Consider the following 14,490-nt stretch of genomic DNA (forward strand, 5'->3'; position numbering starts at 1 on the left):
TTTTCTAATATAAATATTACACATGGCACATCTTCGATCATCGCGTTTCCTGATGTTATCTGACTCTTCATTACTATTAGATGCCATATTTATTTAACCATTAGACAAGAAGATCACTTCTGAAATAATAAAATATAAATATTTTACAATACATTTAAAAATGCTGTTAGTTAGTTTTTAAAAATCTAAAAAAATTGTTTGCCTTTTTTTAAATTAAAAACTAGAATGAATAATAAATATTACAAAAATATTATAATCTAAGTTCTTGTATAATCCAGTTTTCTCAGTAGCTTTACATGAAAAGTAAAAAAATAATATTGCCTAGTAAAAGTGAAATAAGTTGTATTTCATTTATAAGTTTTTTAAGCAAATAATTTTTTTTTGTCATAAAAACTGTATTGAAGTGCTTGCACCTAGTGATTTTATAAAATCAACAAACCTATGAAATTATTATATTCAATTTGTTTTTTTGTAAAAATATGTTCTTGTATCTAGACATGAATAATAGTGTATTTTAAAATAAATAAATAATGTTGTTTTTAATGATGTTTCATATACGTATGTGTTTAAAGCATAGGTTAGCTTGTGTTTACTTTATTCATTTTACATTTTTTTAACTTAAAAGTTAATTGACAATTAATAAGTTCGCATGCTATTAGTTCTATTTTTCATTTTTATTATTTCTCATGTATTGTTTTTATGTAAAACCAAATATTTTTTCTCATCTCATAATAATTAACTATAGTAAAAATCACATCATATATAGTCATATGCAGATATTTATGTGCATTTTTTATTAATTTGACAGTATTTTATACATAAACAAATTAATTATTGTTCAAGACTTTCTATATTTTATCAATTTAATCATACTTGTATAATTAATATACCGCATTACATCAAAACATGCAACTCATCAATCGTCAAATCCGTTTCTAGCAAAAGTTTATTGTCATATTTTATTCAAATGTTTTTCCTTCTTAATTTTATTTAGTTAATAGTTTCAACAACTTTATGTTTAACTAATTTCTCATTTTACTTTATGTGATTAGCCTAAATTGGTTAAGTTAAATAGATAAAGACTCGTTCCCCTTACATGCATTGTACGTATATCTATATCTATAGGATTGAAAATTCATTTTTATTAATTACTTTTTTGTTAGCTTATTGATTTAAAATCTGATTGCTATTTTTGTTTTAGGATAAGATCGGATCTTTATGCGAGTACTAAAACAGTTTATAATTTAATGTTGGTTTAAACTTTTGATTTTATGCAAGAATTTAATAACGTACACAACATGTTTTTCTTATTTAGCGTATAAAAAGGTCTAATAATTATCTGTTATTATTATTACATTATTATATTATTATATTATATTATTATATTATTATATCATATTATTATATTATTATATCATATTATTATATTACTATATTATCTGTCATTATTTTTGATACAATTACTCTTAATACTACAGAATTTATAATAAAAATTTTATTTTTCTACCCATTAATAAGTCTTACTCTGCATATACCGGTAAAATACAAGTGTATTTATTATAAATACATGGGAGATTTTTTATTTATCAGTAGGTTGGTTACAGTATTTTTTTCAAAACTCAAAGTGTCGGCATAAAAATAACATTTTAGATATTAATAATAGGTTTTGATTTTAAAGAAGTTATTTAACAAAATATTAATTTATTGTGTAATATGTATTAGAAATACATATAACCCTAATATCAAAGCATATAATCTGTGATGTCAAAACTTTTGAAAAACTTTGTTAAATCTTCATTTTTTTAAAAGATATGTAAAATATATAGTACTCACTTTAAATATACAAGATTGTTAGTTTTGAAGTAAACAGCAGAAAGATTTAAAGTAGCCGCGTCAGCCTTCGGTTCCAACTAACTCCAATGTATTTGAAAATAAATACTTAACTACTTTATTATTTTTTCTAGTATTGCTATCAATTATCAGTCAAAAGCCGAAATAGTAAAAAGAAAAATCGAAACAATTTTTATTTGCTAGATTTTAATTTACTTTAAAAGTTATAAACTTATACTAACAGCGTTTTCACCATTCACTTGTATTAGTATATTATGGAGAAAGTACAATTGAGTCCGTCGTCCCGTACCGACCTCGGGACATACCGTCTGAAATAAGCTGTTTTTACGGGATTGGCTAATTCTGTACCGTCGATTGGGTTATCGAACAGAATTAGCCAATAATATAAAAGTGACTTATTTCAGACGGTATGTCCCGGGGTCGGTACGGGACGGGACGGGACGTATTGTACTTTCTCCCTTATATAGACAATTGTAAGAAAAAAAAAAATAGTTTTGAAAAAAACAATGTTGGCCATTGGTTTGCGCATCGTTTAATTAATTAAGAAATCAAAATACTTTATTTGTTTATGCTCCTGATAATTCTTAATTTTATGATTGACCATTCACTACGCAGATCGTCTGCATTGCAGCCGCCGCGTCAACCGCGCGGCCAAGCATAACCTTTTATTATAAATAAAAATAAACAATAAACAAAAAAGTGCGACAGAGACAATACTTTCGACCAATCACAGAACGTTTAAAAAGAACATAACATTAGCCATCAGTTTTATAATAAGGTGATATCACAATTCTGATAAGACCATCATTGAAAACGTAAGATAATATAAAAAATACGGCTTGGAGCGAACAAAATATTTCATTTGATTATGTTTTCATGGGAAGATATGCAAAACTACTCAAAAGGAGTCACTTTAGTAACTAAATTGTAACATAACCAGCTAAAAACGTGAAAAAATGGCAAAAAAATCAGTTTTTGGCTCAAATCGAGTTGTGCCACCATTTTTAAGGAAAAAACGTTAGTGCCATCGTAAAGAACGGGAAAAAGTACACAAAAAAAGTCTACTTAAAAAGTTGCACCTCAAAAACAAGGGGGTCAAAATATCGATTGAAAACTTTAATAATTTTTTTAGATCCGATATTTGAGGTTATGTAATCCCAAAAAAATTGCAGTTATTCATGACATAAAAATACACCAATGTGAATTTTTAAAAAAATTTTTATCCTATAGGGACTTCAGAAAAAAATAAAATCAAAAAAACACGTTTATCGACGTTACTGCGCATGCGCACTAGGCAGAGAGCTAAAAATTTGGCTATGGGAGTTTTTTTTTATCCCCCATCGAATGGTATATAACATATATACATTTTCCAAGGGGGCCATTTCACCATAGTAACCCGGCTATAGCCTTTACATATTTAGCAAACTGAAATCAAAGCCCAGGTGAATTTATAAATAATTTTACTTAAAATTCAGGTATGTTGGGAAATGGTTTTATTTATACAATTAGTTACAATAATTTTTATTTTGTATAAACTATTAAATATTTAGTCAATACATATTTGTATACATTGTGACGAAGTGAGCTCGTCTGTAGCCGGTCCACAGATGATGACGGAGTATGCACTTAAATTGTGCCTGTTGCAAAAATATGCGAAATAATTTACATGTTTTATCCAAACGACTTTAGGAATACCAGTGCATATTTGGCACTGCAGAAATGCTTTCGTTTCACTTTCATAAAAATACATATTTTATTGATTTCTGAAGTTTCTATGACACTTACATTATCTTGTATTTGAATGACTTTCCGTACACTGGTACATACACAGTTGAAACTATTTTCAACATCTAATTTTTTATGTAATGTATATTCCGTACCGTCTGCATTATCCACAATGAATTGAATAATCTGAATGTATTCGCCATCAGTAGTTTGTGCAAACGAATTACAGGAGCGATGTAAAACTTTTTTACAAGATTTGAATACACATTGATTTTTTATTAATTTTGCGTAAGCTTTGTAACGACCTACCTCTTGCTCATTCGTATTTAATATTACCATTATCTGGTTCGCGTGATTTTCCGAAATATCTGTTGATGCCAAGTTTCAATGTTTTTGCGGTACATCTGTTTTCTAAATAAAAACAGTAGTTTTTAACAGGTGAATCTTCTCTTTGGAAAACATGTTTTTCCATCATAATAAGACTTTCTTTGATAGACAGATTCCTGCACACTTGACTGAGAACGCCTTTTGCAGCATGCACGGTTCTAATAATTTGACCATTTCCTGACACAAAAGCATATCCTGAGTGAGCCCATCATGGCCCCCAATCAGCTACGCTTTGTGCAACGTGGATCAGCTGGTGCACGTTAAACGACATTGCATCACTCGTATAATACAATTCAGTTTCTGCAACAAATTTCTTTAGTAATCTATCTGCCATTAATAATTCATAAGCTGTTATTAAACTCTTTTGAAGTATATAAAATGCTTCAACAAGAAGAGACTAGTGTTCTATATATGGCTGAAAACTCGCTATTTCTTGCAATACTGGTAAGCTATAATACAGTAGCCAATTCTCCCACTCGCGGGCCTTCCAAAATCTGCGATCCATTATTGACCGTGAAAGGCGAGCGAGTTGTGTTGGAACTTTAAAGCTTTTTACATATTTATCAATACGTTCATATTTACTTTTGAAATGCTATATGGTTTGTTCGGACAATTAAACCAATAATCTGCGAACTGCTTAACAACACCTAAATCTATACAATGCATTGGATCTGGTACAAATCCATCTATGATATTAAAATTATTTAATTCTATTAGCGGAGTTACACTTTTAACACCATAAACTGAAATACCGGAATCAATAAATTCTTGCATATGGTTTAAATTATCACGTTCTGATCTTCTTTCTGGTACTTCGTTTAATAATGTGTATTTAATTGCTCTTCCAGTTTTGTTAATAACTGATTCACCAGGATATAAACACCAGTTACAGCCATAATACCCATTAAAGTGGACAAAGCCCTGCATCGGAGCTCGTGCCACAGAGTCGACACAGCAACACAAAGCATATACTTTTATATCTTTAACTTGATTGTTAATTGTACAACTTATTCCAGTGTCCGAAAGTCTGTTTATGCCTCTTACAAATGGAGCAAGAAAAATGCCCATATCAGGTTTGTCTCGTCCAAACCATAAAGCATAAGTTATAGCTCTTTTGTTTCTAATCGCTGGTGGAATCTCATTTGGAATAATTTGGATGGGTCATATTGAAAACTTGGAACTAAATAAATAAATTAAATATCGGTGATCCGTCGCTATTAAATATTATGGACAAATACGATTTTTTTTCTATCTTCTGGCAAGGACGACACAAATTCTTTGTACTTTTGCCCATCATAGATATCTATGTAGTCTTCAGTTGCTTCTTCTTCTTCTCTATTTATAACATCCATGTAATAATCTTGATTGCTTTCAATCAAATGTTGAAATTCATTTTCGACACAACTCTACAAAAAAATCATTATATGATGGATCCTTTAAGATAGATATCTCTGTAGTCTTCAGTTGCTTCTTCTTCTTCTCTATTTATAACATCCATGTAATAATCTTGATTGCTTTCAATCAAATGTTGAAATTCATTTTCGACACAACTCTACAAAAAAATCATTATATGATGGATCCTTTAAGTTTATATTTTTTTCGCATATTTCACAGCAAATTCGCACTTTATCTTTCGTGAATTCTTTTACATAATTCTTGCAGTTTGGACAGATAGCGTGGTATCGAATACCTTCATCAGGATAAAAAAATTTATCTATGAAATACCGAGTATCAGGTAATATAGATACACCTACAAAAGTATTGAACATTTTACATAAGTCTGCTGTTGCTGTATTAGGAAGTGAGTAAACAAATGAAAATTTCAATATTGCTAATAACACTTCAATTTTATTCACCACAATATTTGCAGTGATAGTTTCGTTGGAATCATCGTCTTCTAACATTTCCAACAACTTAGTATATGTTAGTATATCATAAAGAAAGTCTAGTTCTACTCTAGAACCTAGTGTGGGATCCTCATAGTTTGAATTAGAATTGGAATTCGCCAAAAAATTGTTATCTGAAAAAGTATTAATAACTCTTTTAAAGAAGTATACATATACATCTTTGAAACCCGAAAACAATCCTTATTCTAGTCTCATGAATAATTTTAATTTAATACAAATTTAGCTGAAATATTTCATTTTTATGTATTTCCAGTACAATTTCACAAAAAAGTAAAGATGAAACAGATTCAAAAATGTGCAACAATTCTTTATAACAATCGTTGTATGAATGTAAGAAATTAGATAATAAATTCCAAAAAATAGCAACATCTGCTTTTTATTTAAAAAATTATTATAGCAAAATTATTTAATGAATTGAATGAAATATTCATAATACCCTCCCTGCCCCGATAACATCATGTCGGCCGAATGACGGCACTGAGACTGCACGGAATGGGCCACGCGTGACGTCCAGGTACCCCTGCTCCGGGACACGGAAATGACGGCATTGTGCTGAGCACAATGACGGCACGCGGTGCAAGCATCGTGATCAAGACACTTAAATTAAGCGAAAAAACAAAAAAATTAAAACCCTAACGAGGATCGAACCCTGAACCTTTCAGTTAGCAGGCAGGCACTTTACCACTAGACCACGAACACTTGTTACAAGTAATAGCGAATTGTGTTCTTATGTATTGCGAGCAGCTGTTGATGTTAATAAAGTTGCAAGTTATTGTAATAAACAATCACCAAAATTATTATTAACGCGTTTAACAACATTGATATTCGCCGCTTATTTCGTGTAAGGCGCGAAACTGGCAGGCTGCTATAAATTCGGTAGTCATGAAAAAGTAGTCATAATAATATAATTAATAAAAATTGGCAAGGAACAAAGTCCGGTGGATACATAATAGCCCAAATTAACAAAATCAACAGCCTTAAAATATAATACATTAAAAAGCCTTATTTCGTGAATTGCGCGGCTGAAAATTTTCTAAGTTTCGCAGCCAACAAAGCCAGCATTCTGCGAGAATTTCGTTCCGACAGAATGCTGTCATGGCGAGCAGTACTCCCAGCAGGCATTCTGCCAGCTAGCACTCTGACAGCGCCAAATGTTAATAAATTTTGAACACGGGTCGAAGGCACAATGCCGTCATGTAGCTCCCCAAAATGTCGTCATAATGCTGCCATGAGTGCCAACACGGCGTGACCGCAAAATGCCGACATTTTGCCTTCGCACGCGTGCTCACATTGCGACAAAAATAGCTGAATATTGAAAAAGTCAAGTTTATTTATGTTTTTAATTCAAAATCTATTAGGTTTACAGAAAAATTCATAGATACCCTTTTTATCCCCTTATCATGTAGAATCAGCTAGTACTTTTTTTATTCGCCTATGTCTACTAACAAAAAAGTTGAAATTTTGACCAAATTGCCGAGTCAGAGAGAATTTTTGTAAGCTACTCAAAACTAACATTTATCGAATTCATATGCCTCATAATGCATTAAAAAGTTATAATTTTACTAGATTTAATAAGATAACAACTTTCTTCATGTCTACTGTTAAAAATCATATTGTTTCAAAATTCTAACCTCAACAAACAAGGCGATCAATCACGTTCAAGCTTTAGAGGCTTCACAACAAAGGCCATAACTTTTTTGAGAGAGGATAAATTTGATCTAAACTATAAAATGAAATTGGGTTCATTCATACAAGTTGTTAATATCACATATCATTAAGCTACTTACTATTTTTATAATAACTAGCGCAACAGCAGACTAAATTTTATCAAGATGTATAATTTTGTAAGAATAGAATAACAATAATAACATTATCTCTGTATAATTTTACTTCAGAACCGTATCTCAAGAACAAGGACACTTTCATGTTCTCGGAGTCCAATTTGCAACCACTGCAGTTCAATGGACGCAATAACTCATGCCAAAGTAAAATTCATAATTGACAATTACAAAACAACAATTCCAATTGAAGACATTCTTGAATATAAAGATAAACCTCCAAAAGATGCGAAAGATTATGATAAGAAGTTTGTATATACATGCTGGTACCAAGACAATCGAAACCCAGAATTAAGAAAGTATGCGGTAAGCTGCTTTTAAAATTTGTATGCTAAATATTTATATTAGTAAAAATTTTTTTTTGTAATCAAATGTTGTCTTTGCAGATTTTAAAGAAATAAAATGTTGGAAGTAAAAATGTTAAAACTGCAAGAAGCACCATTAAATATGCCAAAAAATAAAACGCAAGATAAAAACCTTGTAAACTATGATAATAAAAAAAAAATGCACTTCCGCATGGCACAGTCGTGCTTCAAAAAATGACTTTACCAGAAAAAGAAGTAAAAAACTATAAACTACTGTATGAGGATTTAAAAAAGAAATATGCTGCTCAACAAGATAGGATAGAATCCTTACGAATTCTAAATGAGAAACTTCAAATGTCTATTTTGATACCAAACATAGAAAGGGATAGTAAAGGTACGTACTTTCATAATTTAAAAATTATAGTTCAATAGCATTAAAAAAATACATGTTTTTAAAGAAATTATACTAGTTTCAGCTACATCAACGCCATACATGGTAAGGGTCTATTTCAATTTCTACTATATATTTTTGATGCAGATCTGTAAATTGTAACTTTAGTACAAAAAATATTAAAATATAATATTAATATTTGCAGGAAATATCACCGATTAATTCTACTTATTCATTCATTATACCTATTTTGTCTTATTAAATTAATTAAATTTATACTTTTCAGTTCGGAAACTAACATTTGATAATGTTTCGCCTATTACGTCTGACGTACAACCTGTTGAAGCTAGACATATGGATCATCAAAATAATTTTAATACGGTTTGTTTATGTGAAATTGATTGTATATTTTAGAATTGATATGAAAAGAAAATAAAGTTTGTTTGTTATAGAATTTCGACAACGAAAAAGACGAAAAATTATCTGAACAGAAAGAGAGCTTCGAACAGAGCAATGAAGGAAGTGTAAATGAGAATAAAGACACAAGTGTTAACACAGAGATCCCAAATGACATTGACCAACAAAGTAAAGATCCTCATGTTAGTAACGGATCAGATGACTTAAAAATTAACTTATTTTTTAAATAAAAAGAAACAAAAATTGAACATTGACAGGACAGATGATAATTCAGATGCAGATGACTGCTCAAAATACAAGAAAAAACAGGACATAAGAAATAAAAATCACTGGTCGCAAAAACGATTTAAAAAAATGCGGAAGAACGTTATTGAAAGTAGCGAATCGGAGAAGTCGTATAGCGACGATAATCGAAAAAACAAACAAAAATCCAACAAAACCAAGTCGAAAGATGAGTCTGATTCCAAAGTTGGCGGAAATAGCAAAAATGAAGATACATTAAAAGATCCTTGCATATCGCCTAAAAAAGGTAAAATTGAAGAAATGAAAGATACTGGAACAAGTGGAAAGAAATTTGGAGAAACGTTTACTGATCCAATAACCCATGAAAAAGTAAGTTCTTCAAAGTTTGTCTTGTTGAAATCATATTTATATTACTATAATGTATATAATTTTTTTCAGATGATATATATTAAACACGACTTTTCATTCAAAAATGATGATTTTTCGATGTGGATGGAAAAAAAGACGGAAAGTTTATTTACCAAAGCTAAGATATGTGGATTTTATAAAAGTAATGAACTAATAAAAAGGTGCCTCAAAGAAAATCCAAATGTGCGGACTCCAAACGGTATTAACAAAAGGAGGGCTATTTCACCGCTTAAAGTTGATGCGATTCAAAGCACGATTGCTAATTATACTCTTTCCATTATTTAAAAGAGTTGTTTTGGTAGTAAAGTACGCAAAATGGGAATTATTTTTACATTTTATTATCCTCAAATTCAGATTACTTGAATGAAAGTAGAATAATGCAATTTTACAATTTTTCATATGGATATTATTTATGTATTTAATTAATTTACGGAGCACATAATACTCTTATTTAAATATGGTCCTTAATTTTCTTATCGTTACAACTCTTTTAAGACATATTTCTTTTTAAGATAATTTTCCTAAATTATTTACTTGGGTTTTTTTTTCCACAAGGAGGCCTTCGCTATTATATTTATAAGCGAGTAACAAAAGATAATAACGCGATAAAGACAAAGCTAGAACAAATGAACCACTATTTTACGGAGCAGATCAATACATGCAGAAAAGACTGTCGTAAAAATAACAAGTAGATCAGTGTATAGTTCAATTTCGAATCAAAATTACAAGAAAACTGTATACGTATTAAATATGTACATATTACAATATAACGTATTTATTAAAACAAATGCACATTATTTCTCATTATTTGTATAACACTTACCCTTCATTTTACCTGGATTTTGTAAAAAAAATCCACCTGGATTTTGAAAAAAAAAATCCACCTGGATTTTGTAAAAAAAAATCCACCCGGATTTTATTAAAAAAAAAATCCACCTGGATTGTGTAAAAAAAATCCACCTGGATTTTGTAAAAGAAAATCCACCTGGATTGTGTAAAAAATCCATCTGGATTGTGTAAAAAATCCACCTGGATATCCAGCTGGAAATCCATGTGGATATTTCCATCCGGTTCATGTCTTTCTACACGTCAGAAGGCCTCCAGCAAGTTTCGCTGGCCAAACATTATTTTGAAAAAAGATTCATAGTATTTACGCAGTGAAATCTATATATACGGATATATTTTGCGAGTAAGGGGACGATTTTGTTTATTTATAACTAGGTGCCATTACTTTAACGCTGTGACTGACTTGTTACACGTATGAAGAACAATCCTCGCAAACCTCGCTGGCCTGTAATAATTCAGGAATATGTTTTATTGATTCGTACTTTAAAATTGCTATCTTTGCGATTGTTGACTTTAATTGTTTATTTAATGCCCATTTTGTTTGTTTTTAACGGGAAAGTGCTTTTTTCGATAATCTTTGATTATCTGAACCATAATCAAGCGGTTTTAAGCTGCGTACATTAAACAAAAATTTGGGGCCCCGCCGCGAATACGGCACTGTTTGGCGGGTTCTGTGTGGCGGGTAGCTTCAGCTTCATGGATTAGAGGCCAGGTGCTGGATTTGCTATCAAATTATCTTACTAACAAACTTAAAGCGGTTATTATTATATAGATAGTAATAAAAGTGATAATTTGGTGATAATTACAGGGGTTCTTCAGGGTACAATCCTAGGACCTCTGCTTTTTATTCTGTACATTAATGATATGCTGAAGGAGATCCTTACTGATGAAATACTGTCATATGACACTGCTATAATTGCCACTGGTGATGCTTTGAACAAAGTACAAGTTAAGATGAACAATTCATAAAACATTATTAGCAAATGGTTAGCGTTAAATAAATTGTCATTGAACGTTTTAAGACAGTCTTTATGACTTTTGGAATTTATTGCACTAGTGTCCCAGCGCATCGAGATATAACAATTAATGATAAACAAATAACCAGAGTTGAATACTTTAAATATTTAGGATTAGTTTAAGACTGCAACATGAAATAGGACAAACACATTTAATATATTATTACTAAAACTTATTACTAAATTTAGAAAAATAGTATACTTTTAAGGCCTTAAACTATCATTACTCAGAGCTGAAATGGAAATATACGACATCTGCTAGTGTAACTAGAAAAAACAGTATAATATTACCGAAAAATAACAAAAATATAGGTGATATGAAGTGTTTTAATAAGGCTGTTGTAACCTATAATAATCTTCCGATTGAAAATTCTGAATATAGAAAAATTATCACATAAGAAAATCTTGAAATATTGGATCAAGTTTAACATCTAAATTTAGTAGTGCGTGTATTGTACATATATATATAAGGATTAGGGTGTCCCTTATTTACCAAACTAAAAATTTGGATCTTGATGCCACCTGTAAACCTAGTTTATAGTCTAAAACTTTAAAAAAAAATTATTTTAGCTAATATAAATGACTTTATAGCACAGTGTGGCTAAAATCCGCTGTTAAGTCACGCTTATCTGTGACTAAAGTAGTCCTTTCTTGCACCGTGTTTATCACACTCGCTACACTCGTGCGCTAACCCCACGGTACAAATAAGGACTACTTTAGTCAAGAATAGGCAAGACTTGCGGACTTTAGAAGTCTGCGCTATAAAATTTTATACGATACTCTTGACTTAAATGGTTCAGTTTTACACGGCTCTTAGCGCCCCATTTAAGTTACATGTATCGTAATGTACTATTAAACCGTGCCACCGTGTATCGTAGGTTTCAGCATTCGCTAAAAACGGTTTTTAAGCTGTAACTCGATATCTAAGCATTTTACGAAAAAAAGAAAATTAAACGTTAAAATGCTTTTAACTTGAGTAAACAGCCCAAAATCGCTTTTTTACCTAATTTTTTAAGCAAAAAATATGCAAAACGTGAAGACAGGCGGTAAGACACCGTTTTTTGATACTATTTTGTCTTACCTTCTAATAACAGTGGAGACGAATTGTTTATCAGAGGCAAATCAATTGAAGACATTGCTGTGCTATTCAATCCACATTAAGTATAGTTTTTGCGATGCTGTGCCTCCCAACACAGGTGCGCAACACCTAGAGTCTCGCATGTACTAGGATTTTTCTTTAATCGTAAAATTTGGCGCGATCGCCACGTTTGGGAGAACGCTAGAGAGGGGGGGATAATCACTCACAATGGTTATAATTTATCGCACTTGTATTCTGCCCAGCCCTTCCCTACAACGCGGTGGCTGTAGTGACTCCCGCGCACAATTTAGCCACGCAGAGCTTACGCTGGCACGCTCACACACGAGCTCGCGCTTGCGCAGCAGACGGTAGGCCTCAGGCCCAGGTCAAGTCCGCTGACAGCTCTCTCTCTCTCTCTCTCTCTCTCTCTCTCTCTCTCTCTCTCTCTCTCTCTCTCTCTCTCTCTCTCTCTCTCTTTCACAGCGGCAGCAGCAGCAGAGGCAACAACATCTGCCAAGGGTACGCCTGGTACGGTTGTGCCTAAGAAGAACAGTCAGCACTTGCTTCGCTCGCTGGCTTCAGAACTCAATCGCCTGCGCGGATCTCAGCAGCACAGGCAAAATCTATCGAGACGTCCCTAAAGGACATGTTTGCGGCGCTGGATGACATTTGGAAAGTCCAGAACGAGGCCTTTCAGGCACAAAACACTGTGTCTGAAAGGGTCTCTCGGATTAAGAAGAGGCTTGGCCCTCTAGAAAATCGCCTCAAAGCCCTTGACGACTTGCCTGCGCTCAAGACTTGACTAAACAATGTCAAGTCTTCTATCGCTGAGCTGCAGGCACAATATCAAGAGCTGTCGTCAAGGAGCCCCGCAGAGCAGCAGAACAACAGCATTGCTTCTGCCTCTGAGGAGATCAACAATCTCCGCAGCGAGCTGGCTGAGGTTAAGAGGAGGCAGAAGCGTTCAGCGAACAATGTGGTGGTTATCTCTGGCCTAGCCTACTCACAGGAAACTTTGCTGCAACTCCTGGCTTTCACTGTCCTGGCTGCACTGGATTCAACGGTCCTAAGACGGGATGTGTCATCCGTCAGGACCATAGGGAGACTTGACGCAACAACTACCAACGCGCAAGGTGACAGCACCCTACTGAAAAGGCTTCAGTGAAAATCAGATGATTTCCAGGTGCTTTTCAAGAGAAAAGCGTGCCAATTTCGTATTTGATTAGCGAATTATTTTCAGGTGAAAAGCATGTGACCTATTATTTTAAAAATCCAATTTTTTTCGCATTTGATTAGCAGATGATTTTTAGATGAAAATGATGTAACCTTTTATTACTTTAAAATATTATGTTTGCTATAATTGAATAAACTTTTTAAACATTATTATTATTATTATTATTTTTATGATAATGGTTACAATGCTAGTTTGTTCGCGTTTGCTATTTCGAAATAATTATTCAAAAAGACTGTTGATACTTAGTGATAAATTTTATCGTTTGCAAAGATTACTAAAATATTTTTAAATATTATTTATATTATTATTCATATATTTTTAAAATTGTAAATTGCTGATTTTAATAAATTTTAACTAAGTGTACAATAATAATACAAATTTTAATTGATAGAAAGAGAGAAAACAAACTTAAACACTTACATGTGGATATGAGCGTTCTTGTAGAAGAGAATCTTACCGTTATAGATACTACGGACATTCAAAGTATTTGTCGTTGCACAGTGGGAGGAAAAGCCGAAAAAGTGACCAAAAGTCTTGATTCACTCAAAATTACGGCTAAAATGACTTTATAAGGGCTCATTTTGTTCGTTGTATAATAGGGAACCGAAAAAAAAGTATTGCCGATTTATCTGACTATTATATATATATATATATATATATATATATATATATATATATATATATATATATACTAGGGGGGTACCCCCCTGCTCGCTCCGCTCGCCAACCCCCAAATTTTGGTTTTTATTATATTGTATAGATAAATAATAAATTGAGTATAAAAAATGTAAATATTTATTTATATAAAAGTATTGTAAATAATTCAAAAAGGACAGTTCATCTG

At 31.9% G+C, this 14,490-nt stretch overlaps 2 protein-coding genes across 11 annotated transcripts in view; one reads left to right on the forward strand and one right to left on the reverse strand.

The window, feature by feature from the left end:
- LOC107981434 overlaps positions 1-14,490 on the reverse strand; it is a 262,240-nt gene that overhangs the window by 175,237 nt on the left and 72,513 nt on the right. The window contains exon 2 of one of the 10 annotated variants that reach the window (XM_031925847.2): positions 11,125-11,249. The exons of the other annotated variants lie outside the window; for them this stretch is intronic. The gene's annotated coding sequence lies outside the window, so the exon portion shown is untranslated. The remainder of the gene's footprint in view (positions 1-11,124; positions 11,250-14,490) is intronic. 10 annotated transcript variants of the gene reach the window in all.
- Positions 6,871-10,269, forward strand: LOC116416680. Its single transcript, XM_031925853.1, has 8 exons — positions 6,871-8,014; positions 8,095-8,407; positions 8,484-8,509; positions 8,691-8,785; positions 8,857-9,003; positions 9,079-9,433; positions 9,503-9,671; positions 10,028-10,269. Exons 5-8 carry the CDS (start codon positions 8,933-8,935, stop codon positions 10,162-10,164), a joined length of 732 nt encoding a protein of 243 aa, XP_031781713.1. The 5' UTR covers positions 6,871-8,014; positions 8,095-8,407; positions 8,484-8,509; positions 8,691-8,785; positions 8,857-8,932; the 3' UTR covers positions 10,165-10,269.

This window comes from Nasonia vitripennis, assembly GCF_009193385.2.
Source record: "Nasonia vitripennis strain AsymCx chromosome 3 unlocalized genomic scaffold, Nvit_psr_1.1 chr3_random0005, whole genome shotgun sequence".
Taxonomy (NCBI): domain Eukaryota; kingdom Metazoa; phylum Arthropoda; class Insecta; order Hymenoptera; family Pteromalidae; genus Nasonia; species Nasonia vitripennis.

Bases quoted from the DNA above. Each gene is read 5' to 3' on its own strand.
- LOC116416680 (XM_031925853.1), top strand. From the start codon at position 8,933: ATGAGAATAAAGACACAAGTGTTAACACAGAGATCCCAAATGACATTG. The intron at 9,004-9,078 runs GTTAGTAACGGA...GAACATTGACAG, and splicing joins AACAAAGTAAAGATCCTCAT to GACAGATGATAATTCAGATG. The intron at 9,434-9,502 runs GTAAGTTCTTCA...AATTTTTTTCAG, and splicing joins ATCCAATAACCCATGAAAAA to ATGATATATATTAAACACGA.